This window comes from Lolium rigidum, chromosome 3 (assembly GCF_022539505.1).
Source record: "Lolium rigidum isolate FL_2022 chromosome 3, APGP_CSIRO_Lrig_0.1, whole genome shotgun sequence".
NCBI classification, from domain to species: Eukaryota; Viridiplantae; Streptophyta; class Magnoliopsida; order Poales; family Poaceae; genus Lolium; species Lolium rigidum.
The window spans coordinates 89,804,104-89,819,173 of NC_061510.1; the positions used below are offsets into that span (position 1 = coordinate 89,804,104).

Here is a 15,070-nt window from a genome sequence, read left to right on the forward strand (position 1 = left end):
CGACCAAACCCTAACATAGGGTTTTTAGTTTAAATTTTAAAGCCCATATAGAGGGCTTCTTTTGTTAGTTATTTGCCCAAAATAGGGCTATGTACAAATTTGCCCAAAATAGGGCATATGCTTAATCAAATTTCGTTTAAATTTGCATTTTTTACTATTGTTTTTCTATTTTTTCGATTATGCGCTGCATCCGCGCGTTGGGCGCAGCGTGCGACTCAAATGGACACGCGGACGCGGGCCGCTGTCCGAGTGGCCGCTCGGCCACCCAAACGGCCCAAAACGGACGGCCCAGCGCGTCCGTTTGGATCGCTCGGTTGGAGATGCCCTTAGTTTAGCATTGTTTAGGAGCTTGGGAATTTCTGCCGCTTTTCACATACGGCTATTTTGTTTGTCTTGTTAGGCATGACTCCATGGGCACCATGGGCGACGGCGTCGTCTTCAACGACCTCCTCTTTCGAGTCTTTGCGAGCAAGATCATAGGCTGGTCTAAAAATGCTAGTGTCTCTGCCTGATTTAGATTTAGAATGCCCCACCGATATGTTTGCCTCAGTTGCAAATGTCCGTTCTACATGGTGGTCTACCATTGTGGCAATTGATGGGTGAATTTTTCGGTTTTGTTCATCAGTGAGAGCCATAGTGCCGCAACATTTGTTAGTCCGGCTACGGTTTTTTCAAGAATTTTTAAACTTATGTTCTATGTAGGAGTAGTATTTTGTCCCTTCATAGGGTTTTTTTTCTGTGTTTGTGGGTTTAGTGACCCGACTATCTATAACCGACGTTCACTTGATCCAATATGAACTAAATATAATTCAATAAAGAAAGACGTGCTGGATAAAGGTAGCCACCATTCTATGAAGAATCATGGAAACTCCATAGCAACAATCACTTCGAAGAAAAAAAAACTGTCTAAAACTGTACCATGTTGCTGGCTCATGTATCAGCTGCCAGCAGCATCGAGTGCGTGGCTGAGAAAAGTAGGCGTCGCAGCAGCAGCAGAGAGGTGGCCTTTCTTTTGCAAAAGGAACCAAAAAATGCCTTTATCCCTGTGGCCTGCGTTGCGTTATTCACGTGTGCAGCTTTTTACCGCACGAGTCGGTCGGTCAGCAGCACCTGCGCGAGTGCAATCCATCGTCCGGTGCTGAATTCCCTGTGAAATTGGTCCCGGCTAGTAAAACAAAAGCACACGCGACGCGATGGCACTTTTATACCGCAGTAACTAAAGAGAAGAGAATATGCTCCCCTCACTGTGGCCTGCCCTTGGGGTTTGAGCTTTCATGATCTTTTTTTCAGAAACTTTGGTCCGGGGCAAAAGTAAGAGCTTGGCGTTTCTAGTCAACTTCCTCAGACTGATTCGACACAATAATTATCAAGTCTTTAACCATTAACCGATAGGGGTTTGTTTGGTTCGTATGAAAAATTATGTTATGACATGTTTAATCATACAAGAGTTAAAAATGAAGCACTTCATATTACGTGGTATTTGGTTGCGCCGCAGAAAAAACACAGCCATTGTTGTCAAGAGCCTTGTGTTTGCCATAGTTGTCATAGAAATAAAGGAAAATTTTCATGAGGTTGAATCTTCTATAACATTCCTACAAATTTACATGCAAAGTACTTCCTCCGTTCTTAAATAAGTGGATATTTTACCTCAAACTTTATCCATGAAAGAGTGTATTTCTATCTTTTCAATGCACTTTACAGTAGCAAAACATATTTCTCACTCATCACACGAAAATCAAACTCAATAATATAAGGCACATGTTATCTAGGGAAGTGAGCCTAGCTCAACTGGTTGGGGGAGTGGAAGTACAAACCCAGCAGCTGAATTCAAATTCTCACGGATGCGAATTTAGGTTCCTATTTATACTTGAGCCTGGAGGCACGGGCTGGTCCTGGTACTCATGCAATTTATCTTGAGAACTATGCTTTAATTTTAACCAAGATTAAAAATATTAGTACTCATGCCAAATGGTTGTGTGCATCCCTGGTTAGTGCAGAGTCCGGGAAGTGAAATTCTCCCCATTTTTAAGACCATTAGCATCATTTAGTACGGGCGGAACCCTAACCCGCCGCCTCCCTCTCCCGCCCCCTCCCGGGCGGCGGCGGAGGCTCCTCCTTCCCCCGCGCCCCACAACCGCCCATCGCCCTCAGCCGCTGCCGGCCACGACCTCGACCCCGGCGCTGGCCTCGGCCCTGGCCCCCATGCCTCGGCCCCGGCCATGGCCCCAGTCTCGGCCTGGCTCTAGCGGTGGTGGCGGCACCCCCTCCGTTGAATCGACGAGGGGGAGAAGAGGGTTTCCGCGGACGCGTTCCATGAAAGGTGATGTAGCGCCGGTGGAGAAAGCCGGACGGCACGGCTACTTGGCCGGAGCCTGAGGCTCTCTATCGGTAGCCATGGAGGTTTCGGTGGAGCGGTGGCGGCCTCCGCCCCTGGTAACGGTTCAGCGGCGATACGCATGATCCGCGTCACTGTCCTTTTCCTTGGTGATCTGGCAGGAGGGATTGGCGGCGTGGGGGCTACTGATCTTGCTTTGTTTATGGTGGCGGTCCTCGGGTTTCTCGCATGCGAGGATGAAGATCTTCCAGAGGTCAGTTTGCTTTGATCTGCCTGGAGAGATGAGTTCCGGAAAGCTCCGCTGACGAATGGAACATCACATCTTTTACCTGCAGTTTGCTGGATCGGGTGGTATTCGGTCGCGCGCACCCATGTTTTTATTCCGGTCGTTTGGTTCGGGAGGGAGCGGCGCGAAGCTCTATTTTGTGTTGACATCAGGTGACTTTTTGGTCCATGGTGAAGTCAGAAGAAGGAATATCATGAAGGCCGGATTGGTGGACTGGCTAAAGGAGGTTCGAATCTACGTGATGCTGAGGGATCTTCTTGACGTTCCGGGCTCTGCAGCAGTGACATGTATGTGGGGGCGGTAACACAGGGGAAGTTTAGACTCTTACCTCTCAGTGTGAAAACCCATGATCTGGCTTTAACTGGTTGTGTCTGGCAATGTTCTTGTTGGAGGCATTGTTTTGAGAGTGGAGACTATCTTCAGGGTGAAAACCTAAGACCTTTGGTCGGGCGACGGCGATGTTGGTGTACTGTTCCCTTCTTGGAGGCATCGCTTTTGGAGAGTCTGTACTTCAGGTGTTGTCACGGTGGTGGTTGTATTGATGTTGCTAGGTCTAGAAGGCTATAGCGGGACTTTTATTTTTTAGTTTTCTTTACTGTTTTTTTGGCTGTGTGCATCCGTACTGCCACTAAGGTGGGACGTTGTTGCAGAGGCTGGGTGTAATTGTATCTTTTTTATGTTAATATATTCCCTTTATCTGAAAAAATACGCGTGAAAAAATTAAAGAGGAGAAAGATGTTAGTTTGCATCTTCCCAATATAATTTTCTCTCCAGTTGATAATCTATCTTCATAAAACCCACATGTTCACTTATTTGAGAATCAGAGAATGGGGAGTAGATCATATGAAAAAATTCTATAGGTCCAAATCCTACAAACCAAAAGACCTCTATGGTACGGGTGTGCATATTTTCTACACAAGATATGTTTTATTTTAGGCTCCGTAAAATTACAAATTTGATAAATTTTAGAAAGTTTCGAATTTTGCACCGTTTACCACACCTGAATTTACACAATTTTAATTGCTGCTGATTCTGAAATATAAGTTTTTTCGTATTGACTAAAATACAACATGGCCTATATGCAAGCATTTTTTAAACAAAATGGAACTTTCTATAGGCGTGTTCACCTTGGCTTTCTATAGGCACTCCGCCGGCCTTGTCGGCCCTGGCCGGTAGGCCCGGCGTTTAGCCGGGCAGCGGGCTGCTCTGCCGCCCATCATAACAAGCCTGCCGCGCCGGTTCAGTTGCCTGGTCATGTCACTCGGCTGAGTCCAAGAAGACGGGTGCTTGCGTCGCACGAGGCATACGGCCCATGATGGAACCCGCTCGTTAGCTGCAACGCTTCCTCTCTTTGTTCATACTTCGATGATCCTTTGTTCTGTTTAGTGTTACCCGCGCTACCTTGCTGCTCATCTTTTTTTCTCTTCGCTTTTGTTCCAGGATGTGCCATTCGTGTTGATACGCCTTTTTCCTCTGAACGGTTTGACATAAATTCTGCTTTCGGGAGCAATTAAGCTAGGCATGCCACAGATTTGTAGATGTGTTTTTGGTTTTCATCATAGTTGTGAGTTGTGACTTACACATTGCTACTAATATAGATATATCTAGACTTATTGTAGTTCTATGTACATCTATACTAATGTTAAGTAATATGAATCGGAGGAAGTATCTAAATAACTAAGGTGTGAGAGACTCAACCTTTTGTCAAGTCTTGACACACCTGTGGCCAACCTTTTATTTGCCTCGCTTGCTTAATGTTAATTGTGGAAAAAATAGCATTTTCCAGTTTGACCAAAGCTTACACAAAATTTTAATAACATTTACGCCACTAAATAGTTATATGATGAAAATACATTCTCTAGTGAATCCAATGGTACTATTTGTGTAGAATAAATGTTGTCTACTCCGCCTTCGCTCAGTCTCATAGGAACACCAGTGTCATTGACCTCCTGAGCCATCGCCAACGTCATAGCCAGTGAGCCCCGCACCTCCGATCTGGGTTCGGATCTTGATCTGATGGCCAAAGACGCTTCCCCTACCGAATTGGTACCGGCGAATAGGGAGCCATAACGTGCCGAGCTATTTTTCCTATTAATTTGCATAGATCCCCAAATCTTAAAACAATGTACCCCTCCGAAGAGGTATCGTGGGACCATTTAATCCCATCTATGCTACTTGTAATACCGAATAGGTATCGTTAAATCTCAACCGTTCTTGTGTTTCACTCACGAAGATACCTCTTCGGTGCTTTACACTGTTTTGAGATTTGGGGGATCTATGGAAGCACAAGCCATTCTATAATTCCAAAAAATATAAAAGAATATGTCCCTGGATTCGCTAAGTTATGAAGAACACAGTAGAACCATTAATTTCCAAGTCTGCGTAACTTACATTTTTCAAATTTTACTCTATTGGTTTGAGTATTTTTTTTATATAATTCATTTTCTGTAAATGATTTTTAAGTTGATTCTTCTTGCATATGAAAACTATTGCAATTTTCTATAGTAGTATATTTTGTATAAAATTTTCGAGAGTAATTTACACATAAAGTTCGCAGATTTTATGCTGTGTAATTTCCAATCCTAAAAATTGGGATGTTACGATCATGAATACCGGAAGTACAATTATTCTAGGATGGAGGCGGTAGAAACCATACACATACCCTAAGTCCCTGACTAGTGTGCGAAGTACGCTTAACATACCTAGATGATATCCCAAGATCCCCATCTTTTACTCTGTTCTTGCATTTGGTAAAAAAAATTGACGCGCTCTTGCATTTGGTAATTGATGCCATGAAACAGACACATGTTTTTTCCCGGAAAGGATAAAATAGGAACTTGGTAATTGATGCCATGATCCAGCGCACCACTTATCATAGGCTAGGGTTGGTTTGCGCTTGTTGGCTGTGTCGCGTTCTTTTCGTCCTGTGACCCGGGTGTGGTCTGTGTCTTTGAACTTATGTTGGTTGTGTGTGTGAGGAGCTGTAACTTGACTATTATGCCGTGTGTGGCTTTATATATAAAGCCGGGCCTGGAGGCCTTCCCTTTAAAAAAAATAGGAACTTACACTGCAGATATATTTTTTATTAACGCAATGCAGAACATCATTTTATTGCAAGGCAGATCAGCATCAAACTGTCCCCTGATCAGCCATCCCCGCTCCCTGGCCAAAGAGAGTCACAACTCACAACACAGAGCAGAGGCACACACGCTCTGACCGCCAGCCCGTACGTACGCGGCGTCATATCTCGCCGTCCCAGAGCTCCTCCAGCGACTTGTACGGCCCGTGCTCGGACACGTAGCGCTTGCCGAGGTTGATCTTCCGCTGCGGGATCTCGGCGATCCTCCGGTGCTCCTCCTCCGTGAGCTCCCACCCGTCGACGTCGAGGTTCTCCCGCATCCTCTCCTCGTTGAAGCTCTTGGTGATGAGGCAGTCGCCCTGCTCGTACACCCACCGCAGGCACACCTGCGCCACGGTCTTGCCCCTGGCCGCGGCGATCTCCTGCAGCACGCCGGTGTCCATCACGGCGTCGCTGCCCCAGTGCGTGCCCTTGGCACCCAGCGGCGAGTAGGCGCACAGCTGGATGCCCTTCCCCCTGCAGAACTCCCTCAGCTTCCTCTGCTGCCACACCGGGTTCACTTCCACCTGCCATGACAACCAAAACAACATGATCAATCACTCACTTTACGATTTAACAGCTTAATAATTTCAAATGTTTCTGGTCAATTAGGGACCTGGTTGACGGCGGGAGGGATGGTGGCGAAGGAGAGCAGTGTCTCCAGCTTCTTGCAGGAGAAATTGGCGACGCCGATGGCCTTGGCAAGGCCCAATCTGTGGCACTCCTCCATGGCCTCCCACACGCCTCGCATGTCGAAGGGCTCGAAGTCCTCGGCCGTGAAGGGGGCCTTGAACCGTCCCGCCTTCATGGTCACCGGCCAGTGGACGAGGTACAGGTCCACGTACTCCATCTGAAGGTTTCTGCAAATGCCAATGCATCATGGTAAAATTCTTGTCAAAGTTCACCTTTCTTACTAGTAGTATGAATCAATAGTACAGTAGATTAGTTACTCGGTAGCTCAACAGTGCACTCCTATGTTGAATTCAGTGCTGCGGTGTCATCTTTGTCATCAGAGTGACAGAGATGATCGATGCAGGACAGGAGTACAAGACTGATTTGGTCTGCGTGTGTCTGGAGCTATAACTAGCTTCTTGACTCCAGCAGCTAGTGTCTTGTGGGAATTGGCATATTGGCTGTACATGCCAGTGAATTCTCTACTGGTTTTCTTGTCTAGGTTGTCAGATCAGCTGTGGTATGAGAATAAAACCGTATTTGTTGGAACTTGGACCGACATCGGTTGATATGAGGGCTCAACTGATATGCCTGAAAGATGCATATGAACATGACAAGCATCGAGACGTGCGTGAAGCCTGAGACAAGCTAGTAGGACCAGTCATGGGTTAGGCATGTCTGCCAAATCCACTCCACTCTTCCCTAGTGGTATTCAAGCGGTTGGCCCAACTGGACTGGACTGGGGTACACAGTTCGAGTTGATTCCATGTATTATGTCTCTCATCCTCTGTTTTTTAGGTTTTGTTTCACCAGCAAACTGTTCATATTAGCAATTGATTCAATGTTTTCTAGGCCTTTATCACACACACAAAAAAATGTATTGCGAAGAGGTGGCCAAGATTATCTTGGTGCTACTCCGACCCTAAATCACGATTTTTCTTGTCCTAATTCTCATGTAATCCAGGAAAACTAGAGGTTGGGGATCATGGGTATGCGTACCGCAGCGTCTGCCTGAGGGCGGGGAGCACCCTGTCGCGGTGCGCGTCGCTGCACCAGAGCTTGGAGGTGACGAAGAGCTCCTCGCGGGAGGCGACGGCGCCGGAGCGCACGGCCTCGGCGGCGGCCTCGCCGATGGGGCCCTCGGTCTCGTAGTGCGCGGCGGTGTCGAAGTGGCGGTACCCGAGCTCGATGGCGCGGAGCACGGCGCGCCGGACGGGGTCCGGCTTGGGCCCCTGCACCGCCGTGCCCATGCCGATGCGCGGCATGCCCGCGGCCGTCTTGCCGGCGCCCATGGCCTGAGATGAGACTTGGGGCTTGAGCTGGGACTGTGAGGGTTGCAGCGGGCGGCGTGCCTGGACGCTTTCAGTTCAGATTAAACTCGGCAGGATACGACATATATACACGCACGATCGAGGCGTTGACGGCATGAGAGGTGAGGTGAGGTGAGCTCGTCTCGGTCACTGCCAGTGGCATGGGTGGGTGAGCTTGAGCTGATTAAAAGAAGCGGAAATTCAGGTAGTGTTCAGTTAGAGGACTAAACTAGGGTATACTGGACGCGGCGTGCTTCGTGCAGAGGGCGTCCCATGTACCGTGTGCTAGCTGATACTACCTCCATTTCGATTACTTTGACAGAAGAAATTGAGCAACCAGATCTTTATTATATTATATGTAATAAGTACCATTATATTCGTATTCAAAAACGCTTTCTAATGATGCTAATTTTATATTAATATTTTCATAAATTTTGTAAATAATTTTTAGTTAAAGAAAAACACGTAAAACGATTACGCCTTATTCATTGGAATGGGGCAAGTAGCAATGAAGAAGTGGAAACAGACAAAAGTGACTAGTGCCACTTTTTCTTAAGGCTAAAGGGAATACAAAAAATTGAAAACAAATATGAAAACAGATACCATCGGAAACAAATATGGACCGAATATTGTACGGACATGGGAGAAAAGCCGATTATTGCCGGAACCATGAGACGCCTTGAATCATACAGAATAACTCAAGTAGAAGTTATGATATCTCATTTAAGTTGGCCTAGTCTCTTTTTAGAATTTCATATCCTGGGCATTTATGTTCAAAGCGACGTCATGCTTGCTTTTGGTATTCCAGAGAAGCAAATCTTGATCGAACCTATATTTTCCCAATAGATACAATCTACTCATGGCAAGATGACATATGGATTCAATATACTCTTATCAAGGAATGGCCCCGCTTTCAATGCAGATAGAACCAACTTGCTTTCCAACCTACTCCCTCCGTCTCATTTCACAGGGCTTACGCGTGTCCCTAGGTCGTAAATTAAACGATGATAATGCAACATATGTATTACAAAATATATATCATTAGAAAGCTTAGATATTCTACTTCCCAATGATATAATTTTTTATAACATACAAATGATATTATGGTTGGCCAAATTAACAACCTAGAGATACGCGCAAGCCCTATGAATTGGGACGGAGGTAGTAGCACAATTGCTTAGACGTGTCACTTTGAACATATTGTGCCCGCTAGACTGCCTATGCAAAACAACCGTAAAACAGAAACTCCGTATTAGTCGAAAATGTAAATTCAGTTTCCGTGGTTGTTCCACCTAAAAAAACACTATTCCAATTCCATGTTCAACTGAAAGATTACGTTTCCGTTCCCTAAAATTCCTTTCCAGTTTCCATAGGAAAAGTCGGAAAGTTTCCGCTCTATTTTCATGCCTAGTAGCTGATGTTCACTTGTACGGGAAAGGAATTCCTTAGACGTTACAGCAACCCAGTCAAGAAAAGGAGGCCTTGATCATGCCATCTCGCGGTTTTGTAGTGGAGCAGTATACCGGCCAAGTCCATGCAATCGTTTGCATGCGTTGCATCACAATTCTTAGTCGATTAGTCCAACTTACAAATATTTCTTAGAATTCTAAATTGGTGGTATTCTTTTCTCCAATTTTTGTCAAGTGCCATCGCTAAATTTCAGAACAAGGAACATAAACTTCACGAGTACTCAGCAGCTACATGTTTTTGCAAACCAGCCACAACAATGAGCTCAACAAATAGATTACAGAAACTAAAAATCTGAAAAAAACATACGGAGTAACTAGAACGCAAATGATACACATAGAACAGTACAAATTGACTGGACATGCCCTTTTTGAGGAACCATCTCTACACTTCTGTTATTCTGCCATAGCAAATATGACATAACATAATAAGAGCTTCCATAGATATTCATGTAGGGTCATGGTTCAACAAAGTAATACTGTCCGGATGTCACATAGGAGATAATACATGGGAGGAAGGAAAAGACGATTTATCATACCAGTCGCACAAACAGAACAACAAATTTATAGGTTCATTACCTGTTCCTATGAATAATGGCCTAATCTGAAACATGCCAACCTCTCTAGTTGCTTCCTGTTGCACGCGAGAGCTAACCTTTTCTATACTGGGACTTCTTAGAGGGCACCAAAAAGGAGTACAACTCTGCTGCTCTTCATTCTCCACCGCAGTTTACTCACACTTGATGGACTTGTATATGTGCCGAACAAAGAACAAGGCGGCACGGAAACCTATCATGCCGAGCATAAGGAAGAATGCGTAGCAGATGCAGGCCATGTAGCCAAAGAAGAAGGATGTCTGCATGAAGCCAGACATATCCGATCGTGCATAGTAGTAGTACAGACAGTAGCCATAGACGAAAAATCCAGTGGATCCTCCAATTAGGAATGACCTGTATGATAAACATTACAAAAAATGTTTAGCCCAACAATTTTTACTAAATGAAGTGTACTGATCATATCTTTTGAGTGCTCATTCTACACTCGCCTAAGAGGGAAAATAGATACAGATCAAAATTCAATTGGGTTTTAATATGATAAAGACTTCCTATCCAAATAGTCAATTCTAAAATCATGGGATGACCAATATCCTGTACATTCACAATCCATTCCCATCCCTAGAGCTCAGTACATTACTGTATGGCATATCAGCATATGGAGTATCCATGACATTATTCACATAAGAAAAACAAAACTTGTGCTAGAAAACACGATTGGAACTCAAGAGCTATAACAGATTTTCCGTAATATATTGCTAAGCTGTAATTCCATTGCCAAATTATGGTGAAAAGGGGAAAGAGAAGCCCAGGAATAAATAAAAAATGGGGATTGGAAAAAGATGGCAGCCACTTCAATGGTTTCTGAATTAACAGAAATAACTGAAGTGAAGACCAAACCAACGGTAGAATACACTATATACAAACTAAACTATCTATATACATACAACCAGTTTGCAAATGTAACAGAAAGAGCAACAGCAACAACCAGATAAATTGCATACATAAATAGTAGCAGGGCTTCTGTGCTCACAAATCTTAAAAGTGGCGCTAGTATAGTAGACTAGTGAACGACCAAAATAATACTTGAAAATAATCAATCATTCAAAGAAAAAGAAAAAGAAAAATTACTGTACCTCCACCACCACTCATGGTCTTCAGCAGCAAGCTGGAAGTATGTCAGCGCAACAGTAATGAAGGCAGTGACGATGAGGAGGATGATAAAGACTATAAAGAGGATGCTGTAAATGGTGTAAATTCGGTGGCCCCAAACACTTGCAAAGATGTAGTAGAGCTCAATATATATAGCACTGAATGGCAAAAATCCAGCCATAGCCATCTGTGGAACTGTTGTCCGGTACCAGGGAAGTGGAGGAATCTCCCTAGGGTATTTGGTGGTACGGCAAGGAGCTTGGAATTCACTCTTGCTGTTTTTACCAGCAATGCCACCCAAAACTAGTAGAGGAAATGTAACCAAGGTCCAGATGAGCACAATGACACAGATGGTGCCGAATGGCAATGCAGCCGTTGCACTATAAGCAATAGCAACAGTGTTCAAAAAGCAGAATGTCAGGAAGAGAGGTCCACAAAACAGGCATCCTGTTAATAGCAAATTCCTCACCTGAGAATATAAACATAAAATGGTATCATTATACAATGAATATAATCCATTCCTTTAGCAATCTCAACATAACAGAAGAATCTAAGGTTATCTTATTCTTATAAATAAAGACAACACATACCCAGTTTGTTCCCTCTAGCTGGCAATAGAACGCGGTTGCAATGTACCCAGCTATTCCTGAAGTAAGTGCATAGATGACGACCAATGCAGTGAAAAGTGCACCACGATTGTAAGGGTAGAATACTCCAACAAGTGCAAGCAGGAATATAAAGGTTGTCCTGCCATGTCCAAACAAGATCATTAGCTATGTGATTCCCAGTGTGGCAACATCATGTTTTTATTCATGCCAGATATGGCAATGGTATGAATGACAAAGAGAGAACATCCGCACTTACAGAGCAAACAACTGAGTTCCAGTGCCAAGAGCAGCCGAAAACAATGACTTGTTCTTGGGGAAGCGGAAGACATCACCATGAATGTACTTCCATCCAGATTCTTCTTGGTCATCAACTGCTTCCTCATCATGGGCATATCTTCAAATGAATATATACACAATGTTTAGAAATATAGAGAAGAAATGTAGGCAATGTTCTTGTGCATATATGTCAACAGAGCAGACCGAAAATGAGAAGCATCACTAAATAAATGATTAATGGGTAAAAAAATATGAACATGTCTGATTAGGGGAACTTGAGGCCAAGTAACCAGAGAAAATTTGAAAGGCAAACCATAAGATCTTTTTCCTAATCAAAATCTAGGAGAGTAACTTTTACCAGCACTGGAAGACTCAATGTGGAATTGGTAGAGTGCATAGAACAATGGATGTAAGAGAGTATATCCATTTATGACAAGATAATATATCTATTCATGAGGGACTCTTCGATTCAAATGATACTCAGGAATTTTTCTTGCATGATTTGTTTGATTGGAAGGAATTTTTATCATAGGACTTTTTCCTCATGATTTCTCCGCGGTACTTTTCATTGTCAATTTTCCACTGAATCAAATCTCTGGAAAAATTCCTTTGTTATTTCTAATGGTGCAACAAATTACATTTGGTGCAAACTCAAGTGTGGGCATGACATTGCATTTCTTCGGGTTTTTCCTATTCATGCAGTATTCAGCAGATTCCTTTGTTTTTTACTAATGGTGTGATCAGATAACATTTGGTGCAAAATCAATCATGTAGGATTCAGTGTTGGCATGACATTGCATTTCTATGGGGGTTATTTTTCTATTCCTGCGTTTTTGGAATCCTAAGAATCAAATAGGCCCTAAATAACTAGTATATCAGAGATGTTTCATGCAAATTTACCATGATTACCTATTTTGCAGTAAGAACTGAGAACAAAACAAAGCATATGACTTGAGATTTATGTTTCTGTACTGTCTGGCACTAAAGTAGGATTTAGTCGTAGAGTAACATTGTTCTAGCACAATCTTGAAACAGAAAACATATAGATTTTAGCGGGAAACTAGTTACTTCAAACAAAAAAAAACGAAGCTAGTAGAAACTTACTTGACAAAATCATTCTTGAGCACTCGCATGAGGATGGTGGCCAAGAACCCAGTGAGGAGCAGGACGGTGACGCAGGAGTTAATAATGGAGAACCAGTGAACCTCGAGGTGGTGCGGCATGTTTGACGAGCTGGAGTACTTCTCCATCCTCTTCTCAAACGGCGTTGCAGTCTCCTTCCACTTGACGGTGTAGAGGAACTCGACGTCCCTCTCGGTGTCGTCGGTGAGGTCGACGAGGGCGCTCTGGTCGGTGTGCACGTTGATCTCGATGACGCGGTCGCCGTTGTAGAGGATGTCGAAGATGATGTGCTTGTAGAGGTAGTACTTCCAGTCGGTGGGGGGCAGCTTGTTGCCCTTGTCGACCTTGCCGATGAAGCCCCAGAGCGGGAGGTCGTCGTAGTACATCTGGAAGTAGTAGTCCTTGGCGACCGAGGCGCGGAACCGGGCCACGTCCTCCTTGGTGAGCCGCTTGGAGCAGACCGCCTTGGAGTCGTGGTCGGTGCGGAAGTTGAGCTTGTAGGGCGCGTCCACCAGACGGTCCCCGTTCAGCACCTCGCCCAGCGCCTCCTTCTTCTCCTTCACCTCCTCTGCAAATCGAAGCGGGATGTGTAAGCGTGCTGTTGCTTGGGAGAGAACGCAAGGCGTGGGATGGTGGCGAACTAACCTGGGGAGCAGAACGGGAGGTCGAAGTAGCGGTACGTCTCGCTGCAAGGAAAAGGAGGGAGGCGTGAGAATGCATGTATGGCGTTTAGGAAGGAGGAAAAAACTGCTTTACAAATAGATCCGATTCGATTCCTGCCGCAGCGGGCAGCAGACAAAAGGTTGAATGCATCCAGATGCCGCGCCCAAACCCCACAGTTTATACTAACAGATATAGAAGCCTGCTAAATTAGGTGGCGCTGCGCTGAACTACTACCAGTAGTTGCGATTCTGCCCAATCCAGACGTAGGTTCTCTGCTAGATCTCCAAAACCTATGCGCTATTGATTGACCCTACTACTACTTAGCGTAAACCCTGGAACAGCTCGACCCCGACACCGAGCCGGAACAGCCGACGGAGCTCCGGCGAATCTGACGGATCCGATCACCCCCACGGGGTGTGCGCCAAAGGGAGGAGGGATCTGGGGAGGGATGGGATCTGGCTGTTACCTGGGGTTGTGGAAGGGGCCGACCTTGTTGGCGTAGAGCGGGACGGGGTCGCCGGCCTTGTAGCGGTGGTCGGAGCCGTCGGCGAGGACGCCGGCCACGGCGAAGGCGAGCAGGGTGAGGAGCGCCGCGGCCGCCGGGCCCGCGGCCGGCGATGCCATCTCTCGTCCCGTTGACGGGCGCGCGGGGCACGAGGGGGTGGAAGCCTGGACGAAGGGGCGGAGAGATCTGAGTGGCGCCTTGCTTGTGCTTCTTAATAGAGAGGGAGGGAGACCTCGGGGGGAGGATGGAGATCTGATGGGTTTGGCTCGGGTCCTCCTCCTGGGATGGCGTTTTTTCGCACTTCCTGTCAGTCAGGGTGGTGTGGTGGCGGAAGGTGGCGATGTACTACTACTCGATTGATTGATGGTATTGGTCAGCTAGCTAACCCACATTCGCAAATGCGTCGGTCGCTTTGCCACGATCCAAATCCACCTCCAGCGCCACGGCTGGGGTTTGAGTCCAGCGCAAGTCTCTTGAGCGCCTTTTTGGCACGATCGCCTGCTCAAATCTCGTTATTGCTGCTAGTGTAGTACTACTAGTTATTAACTAAAAAATGGACGCGCGTTACGCGCCGTAGGTGCACGATGGCCAGGGCAGATCAACAACCACCGACAAGCTCCCTCCTACAAACATAAAACGTTTCCATACTTATTAAACACATCATAAATACAGCTCAAATCAAAACGAGAATCAAATTTAGCAAGCACGCATTAACGGTAGTACTACTTGTCAGAATGGTTATAGTAAATAATTACTCGATTAGGGCGAGAATCAAATCAAAAATAACCACATCAAACCACAAGGTTGACTAATCTGACCTAAATTATGCAGACTTGTTGATGAAACCAAAAAATGCCAGCAGAACCTTTAACCATATTACCTTTTGATGAACAACCTCCGAAAATTCCGAATATATGCAGACTACTAACCTCAAGCTTAACACGACTTCTAAGCACGAGAAAATGAATTATAGTAGCAGAACAACACAAAATGCATATGATAC

At 45.3% G+C, this 15,070-nt stretch overlaps 2 protein-coding genes across 2 annotated transcripts; both read right to left on the reverse strand.

Moving 5' to 3' along the window:
* Positions 1-5,678: 5,678 nt before the first annotated feature.
* LOC124701926 (deoxymugineic acid synthase 1-A) lies at positions 5,679-7,909 on the reverse strand. The gene is made up of 3 exons (XM_047234026.1): positions 7,411-7,909; positions 6,356-6,599; positions 5,679-6,266 (listed from the first exon to the last, which is right to left on the reverse strand). The coding sequence occupies exons 1-3, from the start codon at positions 7,701-7,703 to the stop codon at positions 5,862-5,864; spliced, it is 942 nt and encodes a 313-aa protein (XP_047089982.1). The 5' UTR covers positions 7,704-7,909; the 3' UTR covers positions 5,679-5,861.
* A 1,699-nt stretch (positions 7,910-9,608) lies between these two features.
* Positions 9,609-14,370, reverse strand: LOC124701924 (transmembrane 9 superfamily member 3-like). Its single transcript, XM_047234024.1, has 7 exons — positions 14,029-14,370; positions 13,545-13,585; positions 12,882-13,467; positions 11,758-11,895; positions 11,484-11,640; positions 10,878-11,362; positions 9,609-10,137 (listed from the first exon to the last, which is right to left on the reverse strand). Exons 1-7 carry the CDS (start codon positions 14,184-14,186, stop codon positions 9,918-9,920), a joined length of 1,785 nt encoding a protein of 594 aa, XP_047089980.1. The 5' UTR covers positions 14,187-14,370; the 3' UTR covers positions 9,609-9,917.
* Between the last annotated feature and the right edge of the window lie 700 nt (positions 14,371-15,070).